General features: G+C 38.4%; 1 protein-coding gene across 1 annotated transcript in view; it reads right to left on the minus strand.

Annotated features, from left to right (window-relative positions):
* Positions 1-11,571, minus strand: part of TPO (thyroid peroxidase) — a gene marked incomplete at its 5' end in the record, with an annotated part of 34,041 nt that extends 22,470 nt beyond the window's left edge. Inside the window, 3 exons of the mRNA XM_010173472.1 lie at positions 1,765-2,280; positions 8,572-8,778; positions 11,442-11,571. Of these exons, the coding sequence (XP_010171774.1) occupies positions 1,765-2,280; positions 8,572-8,778; positions 11,442-11,571 (853 nt within the window). The remainder of the gene's footprint in view (positions 1-1,764; positions 2,281-8,571; positions 8,779-11,441) is intronic.
* Between the last annotated feature and the right edge of the window lie 54 nt (positions 11,572-11,625).

An 11,625-nucleotide genomic window follows, 5' to 3' on the forward strand; every position in this document is an offset into this window, starting at 1 on the left:
TGAAAAGGACTGACTAAATACAATTAAATAAGGTATGTTATGTTTCTGATGTTATCTGTCTTTAAGTACAAATAACAACATGCCAGAGAATGTGGATGATTTCTTAACACATTCTACTGCCTAAGAATTGTGGGAGAAGAAAGGATGTATTTTATAAGAACAAAATTTTCCTTCCTCCTTCTCCAATTTATCTTCAAAAAAAGTCTCTTTTTGTTATTAAAAAGATCTGTTTGCAAGAATCAGAAAGCATATGAAAGTCCCCTAGTCTTCAGTTTATTCTGGTCTTGATATTGCATATCCAGTATTATGGATTATAACAGACAGACTGAATAATTGTTCTTAGGTTGTCTGATTAAAGGTGAATCTCCACAACCACAAAGGCCCTGATAAGGATCAAAGGAGCAACTTGAGGGAGAGCAAGCTGAGTAACCAAACCATTGAAAGGGAATAGTCTGTTCCCCAAGGCCACCAGAGACAGCAGCCAGATCCTGAAGCCAGGTCTGAAACCCACCAAGATGAGACAACAAGAGAAACTGTCCCCCAAACTGTCACACAAACTAAAGGGGAAATTGCCTACAGGGGATGCAGGGAGGAGATGACTTGGGAGGACTGTGGAGAACTTGGTTTGTGATATTTTAAGGGGTTGTGGGAATGTGTGAAACACTACAGGGTATTCAGAGAAAGGAATAAAGGTGGGGAAAGGGAGGAGGAGTCAAGGTCGACCTGGGAGGAATAAGCATGGGAAAACAGAGAGAAAAGGGGATTAAAAGGGTCATCTGAGTGTGAAGAGTTAGCTGATCATTGTGCTCATCTGACTGAGCCCTGTGCTTGATCTTTGCAGTTTAAGCTATATTCTTCTGAAATCCTATTTCTAACTACCCTCTTTGTGGGTGCACTCTATTCTGAGTGTGTGTGTGAAATCACCAGTGAGTTTCCAGTCAGCCCAGAGATGATGAGCAGCATAAGAAACTTGGGGACCTGCAAAGAAAGGGACCCTGAGCCTCAGGGACTTCTGGGTCCAGGCACTGTGAGCTGGACTAGCTCTGGGTCCAGCAACTGTGCAGGGGTCTGGAAGAGCCCCATGATGCCTGTGTGTGTACCTCGTTAATTGGTTTCAGTCCTCTGAAGCTGCAGAGAACATGAGTCAAGCCATCCATGCCATTCACGTTTGTGTGAGTGCCAGTACAGGTACTATGTGTGTGTGTGTGCATATGTGTATGCACACCCACGTGCTGCCTACTGGACACAAGTGCTTGGCCTTATACTGGTTGGACCTGAGGACAAGGAGCCACGACACTCTCCCATATATTGGGCTGGCACTAGAGGAATTCATCTGGGTCCTGATGCCATTCAGATATGGTTGGATCTAGCACTGTAAGCAAGAGGATTATAGTTTGTAAAGATATTAAAGATATTACTTCTTAATTGTTTCCATTACCAAAAAACCTACAAAGAAATGCATCTGAAAAGGCCTCTTCAACAGATAATACAGATACCGGACAAGCCCAAAGAAAGATGAAGCAGAGTAGAAACTGCCATAAAAATCAGAGCATGAAGGGGCTGGACAAACTAAGGACAAGGATGTTACCTTGACGAAAGTGGAAAGCAGAACAAAGTTTAAACATGCCAAATTTGAAGTGCAAAAATAGGTGGCAGATAAAGGGTAACTTCTTCTTCAAAGCCACTCACAGATTTGAAGTTTTGTGGTTGATTCTGTTCTAAGATATTCACTGCAATCTATAGGTAAACAAAAAAGCAGCCAACCTGATGCAGAGCACCGACAATTTTTCGTGCTTCTTGGTAGACTGTCTCAGCGGTCCAGTGGCTGTTGATGTTTTTGAGGGCTCTGGCCAGGCGGTTGTGCTCTCTCAGCCACAGCGTGTGCATAGCTGCCAGAGATGTGACCTCACTGGATCGGCTGTCCCCAGCCATAAAGCATTCAATCCTCTCCCCTCCACTTGCATTCAAGTCCTGTGCACAAGGTGACGGGACCTTGTCTGTAAAAGGCAGATATTCCCGATGGTTATCATAATATTTCATGTTTACTCTAAGAAGGCCTTCTTCGCTTGTTAAATTCCTCAGCTTGTTTTCAATGGCAGGGGTACTGCCATAGACAGTAGAAGCATCAAGGAAAGAAGTTAAGCCATTGATCTGTTGTCTTGGATTTAGTGCTGATATATTTCCAAAGAGAATTCCATGATCACCAGTGCTGCATGCAGGAGATGAGCGGTAGAAGGGCAAGCAATTCATCCCTGCAGATAATGTATCATTGGTGGTCACCTGCATTAAAAAAAAAAAAAAAGATGAAAAAAGATATTTTCTGAGGTGAAGGTAACAGTTGTGGACGTTGAATTAAGGCTTGTGTAAATATTTCCATTCTCTGTCTCAATTTTCACTTGTTCACATCTCATCTACTGGAGTGACATATTCTAAGCCTGTAGAGATTGTTTTCCTTCCTGTCAGATTTAAGCAAAAAGATGATTCAACCATTTTTAAGCAAAGACAGAAATAAAACACAAAACCTTTGCTCTGTCATAAGAGCAAACTGCTGATGTAACCTCTTTTGCATAGGTCTACACTTAAATTAGTCTGCTTCACAATCAAAATTCATCATGAAATGTATCACAGTGAAGACATGAACATCTGGGCAAATTGTATTCTACTTAAGACCAAGTGAAACAGCAGGTTTACATATATACGTAGAAACATAACCAAGAGTTTCAGTCTGCAGTAGCACACTATAAAAGCTTTGTTTCAATGCTTAATTTTAATTTAGTTTCCAACTAAAAAAGGCATATGTAATTATTCACTCTGCTTTCTGCCAGTCCCCCACAATCCTTTTCCTACGTTATTCTTCAGAGAAAGCTGTTTTACAAGTATTAAATTCTGACTGTCTTTATAAAAAGCAAAGGCTGCACATAACCTTTGCCAAATAAAAGACTTCCCGATCCTTTATCAGTTTGACTCATGCACAGTCGAAAGAGACTGAGGTCAAATAGCGATCCAGCATTTGTGTGCTAAGCAGCTTTGATATTGTCTGAACCAGCCTGTCGCTCCATCAGTTATCCCAAATATAAGTGAAGGGTGTGAGAGAGACATGTAGGAATTATCAAATGAGAACTTAGGGTATAGGTAAAAGTATTAGAAGAGAATATATCCCAAACCAGACAGCTAGAAGTTGTCACAGGAAAGCATTGATAATGACATGTGAATAACTTAATAGGTGTGGGAAGGTCAGCAGAGATGTTAGAGGAGGAGAGAAAGCAAGAGGTAGAAAGGTTTTATTTACGTTGTAGGGATATCCAAGAGGAAAGCTCAGACCACCCATACTCTTTCAAACAGTAGAGTTCACCACTAAACCAAAAACTACCATGTTTCAAATTTACTAAAATCTCTCTGCATTGTCGAATGTTTATCTGGCTTTATAAACTCTCTTTTTCTGAAAAGCATATTATTCTCAAATTCTAACAGTACTGCACTGTGTACCAACAATGAGCCATAATAGCCTGTCAGTTCCAAGAGCTTAAAAAAGATTAACCTCAATTAAAAATGTTATAACAATCATGTAGTCTGAGTTTCAGGGAATATAAATCTAGAGTTTTCTTATCAATTGATCAACTTGAAGTAGGTACAGATAACACTGCTGAAATATCCCAGAAAAAATAATCTTAAAAAATTTAACTAAGAGCGAATACATTTTTTGTACAAACACCTGAGTTAACCCTTCTTATTTGTGTTCTATCTGCTTAATTTCATTTTTTTCAAAACTCTTTGGCAGAAGACAGTGAATACTGCTGATGTTATAGAAAATCATGTAACTACTTCTCCATTCTTCTAATAATAGAGAGATTAGTCTGTGAAGATAGAATAGTCATTAAACTGGGGGTAAAAGTAACATGTATTAGACCAAGTAAAATTTTCTTACTACTAAGAACTGATGTCAGTAGGGATTGATACCAATAAAACATTTAAGTTAGGAGAGAGTTTCATTTGTTTTACAAGTTTTTTTTCTTAAAGAAATTCTACCAATATTTTCTCCACTATCTAGGTTTTAGTAAATCAAAGTAGGTTCTTTTTGAAGGAAATACGTAATTCGTTTTCTTTTTTCTTTCCTTCACTGACGCCTGAAATCAGTAATTTCTCTGCCTTGGATTTTCTATTTAGTATTTGTCTCTATTACTGTCTCTTGCTCTTAGTATGGCTCCTTTTTCCCCTGTAGTGTGAGATGAGCTTCCTGATCAACAACAAATACTTGATCTTGACAGCCACAGCATTGTACGTGTTTGAGTGCCTCCTGCTTCTAGTTATCAGGAAAACCTAGAAGAATTCAGGTATCACTGGGAAAAAGATATGAGACGTCTTTAGGTTGTTAAACAGTAAGGCTCACAATAAAACATATCAACAGTGAATTAAGTTCATACTGAATAATCTTTAGTTAACTGCCTCTGCAATTTCAATTCAAACCATCCTGTGCCCCAGTGGAGAAAAACAGCAGTAATGAACATTAAGGGACTGGCAGAATTGCATAATGCAGTTCTTTCCCTTTTCATGGGATAAGTAGTGTGTAGCCAGCAGCTGAATATGCAAATGAGAGGTTCCTTATGTTATTATTCAACATGAAAAATAATCTGAGGAGAAAAAAAGAGACCTTTTTCTGCTGAAATGGGTACAGAATCCCATTTTTTTTTCCAAAACTAATAAATAATATTCATATGAATTTTTTATTTGCCTTGCATAATTCTAGAGGAAAAAAAAACTCACAACAAAACCCTCTCTGGCCACTATAGTTTTCCTAGTATAGCTGTACGTTGATTTAAACTGTTATAATATATACACGGTCAAACCTGCTTATGGTGAAAATCTTTGATGTGTAGGAAAATGAAAGGCACTGACTGTTTCAGTGTACCAAAATGTCTAAACTGTTACTTCAGTTGAAGAAAAATCTTTCTTATTGTGAACCCATTCTGTGGGAAATGACCTTGTAAAAGGATTTTTGTTGTAGATTTAAAAGAAAACCTAACTTACAGTCTATGAACGTTTGCCAATAAGGAAAACATGAATATATATGGACATGAAACTCTGAGGACAGTCAATGACCCCACCTGACAGTGAGCTGGTGCCTCTGAAACACAGAAGAAAAAGGCCAGGGTTCACTTTGCTGATTGTTGAGCACACACCAACTGATCCATTTGTAACCGAAACAGTAATCTGTCATGTCACGTCACCTTTTGCAAATCACCTCATTTTTCTGTGGCTCTGTTTCTTTTCCACCTTTCTGTATCTGAACTAGCTGTCTCAAAGCTTTTAAGGACTGTATCTTACTAAGTGTATGCACTGTGTCTAACTTACTGTCAGAAATGTAATTAATACTGTACAAAGTCAGTGGCTCCTCTATGGAAGTCTTTCTAATGCCTCATTATTTCTCAGCCCTAACCTGAAGTAATCATCTGAGGAATGACAGGTTATCTCCGCAACCTTGTTCCATGTGTCAAGCTGCTGTAAAAGAAGCATAAACTAAAGTTAGTGATTTTTTAATTTATTTTTTTTTCACATTATGGGGTTCTGAAAAGATACAGAAAAAGAATGTTCAGTCTCTACCAAAAGCTACAGGCTCTATGTGAGAAGCATTGGGTGAAATTCTATAGCCTTTATTATGAAAATGTCCAGGATAGAAAATCATAATTGTTCCTGCTAACCTATGAATCATTTACTTACAATTGTTAATATTAATGCACTACCCAGCTTTCAACCCTTCGTTGAATTGCACTGACTCAGAATATTTTCCAAGCAGCTTCCCTAACCTGCACAGTCAGGAGCTTCCTCTCCTTGGTGGAACCCCCAGAGAGGAGATGCAGCTGTAAACACAGTTGTCCTTTTCTGTGGGTGGATTTTCCCTTGGGTGCCGCTGTTCTGGGAACACATCAAGGATCCAAACTGCAGCCTCTGTGTTTATAATGTTGGATAATATGCTATTGATTTAACTCTCTGGAAACCAGTCCCAGTTTCTTCATGTACAAATGAATGTATAAACTAATTACGTTGGTTTACCAAATATGTAGTAGGTGGAGATTAGTTTTAATTAAGATTTCAGGAAGAAGATCAGTTCTGTGGCGTAATAGTATTTTGTTTCAGTGTTCAAAAAACAGTTCCTCTGGTCACACTAATAACTACAACCCCACTCTTTTTTTTTTTTTTTTTTTAATGCAATTATTTGCCTTTAAGAAAAACAGTCACAAAATACTAGACATATAAAAGCAAATGAACAACTATGTTCATATCTGTTTCTCTAAGCTGTGAATAACAGAATAATAACAAATTAGAGCTGAAAAATTCACAGGACTATGATCATGTAATGAATCCACAAGTTGGGAAACTTCTCTAATACTTACAGGGTTGTGTCTGAATTTCGTTATATGTCCCCCATGCCATGGCCATTCTGAGTATTGTCCCAAAGTCAGCCATGGATATGACTTGACTCCATTCCTCTGCTAGGCTACACTGCTGAGCAGGAGCAGCTCCCAGGCTACACTCAGTGATAGATTTAGCACATGTACACATAGCTTGCCTTCAACAGCATCCTTGAAATATGCTCTGTGATTAATGTCTTCATAGCTCCAAGATAGAAATCCAAAATATGTCCCTTGTTTAAAGCACTGAAGGATGCACTTTGTGGGTCTATGCCATGGTAATCCATGTAGCTTCTTTCTCTCTGCACCGTAACACCACTACCACATGAAGAATGTTAGACTTGGAGTCTTTTTTCGAAAAACCCTTAAATTGCCTCTTTTTTAAGCAGATTAGATTTCTAAGTTTGAACTAGTCAGGGTTCAGTAATTAGACTTCTATCTATGGTCCCTGTGATCCACATTTGATTCAAGTTATTTGCAACAGTATGAGTCTCCTTTCAATTTAAAAACCTATTTAGTAATAAAAAAGTGGAATTTTTGCACTTAAAGATCAATACTAATTGTGCTGTTTCAAAGAATATGTCATAAACATAAAACATTAGCTTTCAAATACTTTTACAATTTTATATCTACAGCAACCTTTTTTTTTTTTTAAATGGGAGTTGATACATAGCCACAGTGTGTCATATGATGGAGACACACTCCACCTCCTTCTTCACAACATGTGAAGCACTGCTGGTCAGGGACTGGATTTCTGCCCTAGACTCTCCTGATAAGACTTGTGAATGGGAATGTTTCTATTAATAGCATAAACAGAATAAATAATTTATTGCCCCAGGTGGAATTTGAGACATAGTAAACTAGAGATTTTTGTTAGAACTATGGAAGACTCACTGTAATTAGGGCTGTTGTGGCTAAACCAGGTTAGCCAGTCACTTGGTGTCCTGAGAATGTGATTCTTTAAGAAGTCTGTGTTCTTTCTGAATGCCTTCAAGCTACGCTTGCAAATATTCAAAAGTCCATATCTCCTGGGTGAGAGATACTATGTTTACCTGCCTGTGGTAAAATTGTAGGCAATCATTCATTTCACCTAGCCTTCCCTGTGTTTTAGATTCTCTCACCAAATGGAAGATAAGCCATCTTCCAATAGAGGATCCAATTCATTTTCCCTTACAGTTAGCCAAATATTTACATTTTTGTGTAATGGAAGTGGAATGAGGCACTTAAGGCAAAAGGAGACTGTGGTGTAGTTATCAATTGCAGTTTGTTGAGGGGAAAAGAGTTTTCCATTCTGACAAAGCTTATTCCCTACATAGGCTTCAGTGCATAGAGAAGCTGGTCCAAGCTCCAAGTCTAAGGAAAGTAATTTACGTTGCTTTGGATAGAGATGGGGGCATCAGTCCAAGGACTGTAATGGACATGTGGTTCTCCTGTAGCATGAGATAGACAAGTTGCTCTTTAAGAAACAAAGAAGTGGTTTGACATTGTTACTTAATTTTTTGTTTGAAAGAATGACTATATTTTTAAATTAACCAGACAAGAATACAGGATCCTATATTTATACCAATTTATGTTTCTTCTAGCACTCTAACAAGCTTTGAACTCATGCTGTCCACCTATTCAAAGCAAAGAGGTGATGTATGTAAGTTTCAGCAACTCCCTGAAGATCATTTTATACATATGTTGAAAAGATAGCTCTCTTCAAAAGTTTGCATTAGCTGCTGGAAATATCTTAGTCTTCACTGTATAAAGTTAAGATCCTTTCACTTTATCTGGCTGGCAATATAAAAACAGAATTATTTATGACTACTTCCCTATTTTCCCCAATGAATCTCAAAACCTTGAAGCATGAGAACAATAACATTAGGGGGCCTAGTAAGGTCTCTGCAACATAAACTGGAGAGGTAGAAAAATGTGATATTTGTACTAAGTACCTTAGCCATAGTTTGTTATCTCTACAAAACAATTTAAATATCTACTTGTTTCATTTAATAGTTGCATTGGGTTTCAATTTTTCTGTCAATATCTGCTCTAATATTTCTGGATGATCTATGAGCTTGCTTTATAATTATTTCAGTGTATGTGTATCACTAATATGTTTTACTTTACTCACCTGTTAGAGCCTGGAAGAATTTCTCTTGAAGAAATTAATTTAGAAACTTACCTTTATTGGAAAACATGGATTTTGTTTTTCACATGTCATCTGGCACTCCATTCCATTTAGGAAGGTGGTTCTACTTGTGCTCTGGGGTGTGAATGCAATGTCATGGTCTATGTATTGTCCCCACACCATAATAATATCAGAATACAGGTTGTCTTCAGTAACAGCCTCATTAGATGCATGAATAATTTTTCTTGTCACTTCACGAACCTGGGAAGAGAACTAATTTACCTTGAGTGCCAAGTAGTATTTACTTCTCACAAAAGAACATAATGTGAAACACCCAAAAGTAGGGGGAAGAGTGGTAAAAGCTATATATATATATTTTTTTTCCCCTTAGAATGCTTTATGTTGTAGAGTACTTTTAATGGTTTGCCTGAAAACAAAACAAACCGCAACAACAAAAAACCCAACCTCTGACAGACTCTTATTTCTGTTCAGAAGCTGACATAACCATGCCACAAGCAGATTCAAAGATGTTTCAGTGGAGTTTTTCCTATACATTTGCCAAATGAGCAGTATATCTCTGATCTGTTCCTTTCCAGAGAATTCTGAAAACCGTATATTTCTTTCAGGTTGTCTAAAAGTTTTCTTTCTGTTTATTCTGTTTTCTGCTCCTTTAACAAATGGATTCTGTTTGCTGGGCAACCTCAAATCACTGTGGATATACAGAGGCTCTGGGCTGTTCTGTATATAAATGGTGCAGCTTATGCAGCCCAGGAGACAAGCTAGGTTGCAAATACATGGTAGCTGAAAGCTCTGCTTCATTTTCCCAGGCAGGGAGAAACCCAAACATATTTCTGCAGCACTCCTGTGAAAGCTGCATAGGGATACAGATGCTCTGAGGGGGGACACATGGAGACATCTATGCTACATGTCCAGTACATGTCTGTACTAATAACCAAGCAAAATCATCAAAGTAAAATCCACAGTCAGTTTAGGATGACTAGGGTGTCATTATTATTCAGATCCCTCACTCATGCTGCAAAATATTCCCTTGCATACAGCAGCTGCCTTAGAAGTCAAGCAACTGAAAGGGCAGCACATAAAATAGAGTCACAGAGTCTGTAATAAATATAAGGGCTATATAATGAATGTATAAGGCAGGTGCAGTTAAACAGAATTGCTAAGGACAAGAGGCAACATGGGACTTGTTAGGAACATCAGGGTTTGTATTGAAATAGTCAAGAGCAGAGATACATACAGCTCATCAGGAATACAAGTCTTTATATCAGTATTTTAATAGCTTTGGTGGTCACAAAGCAAAAACTTTTTTTCTTGCACTTAGTAAGATTTTCTTATCACTGTTAACTTGCACAGCTACACTGCATTCTAATATTGCTTTATAGTAATCCACACACTTATTTCTGACCTTCACATTATTTGCATGTTGGTTTTTAAAGGATATAGTTGGATAGCTAAAAGTACAAAAAAAGACAATTATGTAAATGAGGAAAAACATCTGTGGCACTGGTTTTATCCTATCTTACTTCAAAATAAAGCGGACAACCTTGCCGATGGTCAGATATGATCAGATTTGGTGCAGTTATGTAGTTTTGTTTTAGTGTGTTTTACTTCACAAGCATGTACCCTAATGAACCTAGAAAAAGGCTGTTTGCACTGTCTACTGGAAATTTACCTGTGTAAATGTCATGTTTTCATCTTTAAGCGCTGAATTGTGCAGCTTAGAGACAATGCTATTTAATTAATAACATGAGTTGCAGGTGACATTAACACTAAATTCTCCTGCTTATCCTTATTAAATATATGGTGGTTAAAATAACAAGACTTTGAGTACGTTAAAAGTCAGGTTTCAAAGCAATGATGACAAATCAGAAGTAGTAAATCCAGCCCAAACCATTGTACACTGCACTGGGGAATTTTTCACCCAGTCTTCTATGCAAATATTTTTTGTTCAAACTTTCCTCTATAGCAGCTCTGCTATTTTTTAAGAATATGAGCTGCTGAAATCTATAAATATTGCAATGTCTTCTTAGCTCAGTAAGCTAAAAAATGAAGTTATGATTTGACAGTAATACTTGTTCAGTTAAGGTACGCTGACCTAGGAGAAATGGCATACATGTGTACACGCATATGCATGCTAAAACGTCTGTATGCTTTATATTATTTATTTAACATCCAACCTTGATTTCTCTCTCCTCCTTCCCTGCATAAAGGCACCATTATTGAAAAAAAGAATCATAAAATCACTGTAAAGTCGAGGCTGAAAGGAAACTATGGAGACTACGTGGTGCAGCTTTATATTCAAAGCAGGGAATAGGTTAGTCAGAACTCCATCAAGCCAAGTCTTTAGTATTTCCAGCCTATTCCAATATTTGATTGTTCTCAAAACAATATTTTTTCTCCTATCAAGACAAAATTTCCCCTACAGCAGCTTGTGACCATTGCCTCGTCACGTCAGTTTGTATCCTTGTGAAGACCTCCCCCTTCTCTACAACAGCCTTTTTAGCATGGGAGTGTTGTGATTAAGTCCACCCTGCACCGTCTTTTCTCTAGGCAGAGCAATCACCCCCAGGTCTGCTGCCTGCCCTGCGCTGGGTGCAAGCCGTGCCAGGCACAGGGCTGGCTCATGCCCTGGCTGCTCTCCACCACTGTCCCTTTCAGCAGAGCTGTCCCTCAGGCAGTCAATGCCCCCCTGCACTGCTTCTTGGGCTTACCCCAGCCTAGGTGCAGGGGACCTTTCACCATTTGGATGACTGAACTTGCGCTTTGGCAAAGCTAGTGGCTCCTTAACTGAGCTCAATGGTTTCTTTCACTATTTGATTTACTGACAAAAATGGAGGTCTGTGATGGTGAGTATTGTTATAGCCTGGTGTAAGTGTTTCAAGTGATCTTGTAGTGCACTTTCTAACCAAAGGTAGCTGGACTCCATTGTATTGGACACTGGGATCCCATCCTCGAGGCTGGCTGAGTCCATCTTCATAGGCTGGTGGAAGCCACCTAGCCAAGGCTGTGTTGGATGCTCCCCATCTAGGATGTTCCCTAGGAAAAGAAAAACTAAAAAGCAAAAAAACAGCAGCAGAACCCCCCCCCCCC

This window comes from Antrostomus carolinensis, unplaced genomic scaffold, assembly GCF_000700745.2.
Source record: "Antrostomus carolinensis isolate BGI_N321 unplaced genomic scaffold, ASM70074v2 scaffold9698, whole genome shotgun sequence".
In the NCBI taxonomy this organism is placed as follows: domain Eukaryota; kingdom Metazoa; phylum Chordata; class Aves; order Caprimulgiformes; family Caprimulgidae; genus Antrostomus; species Antrostomus carolinensis.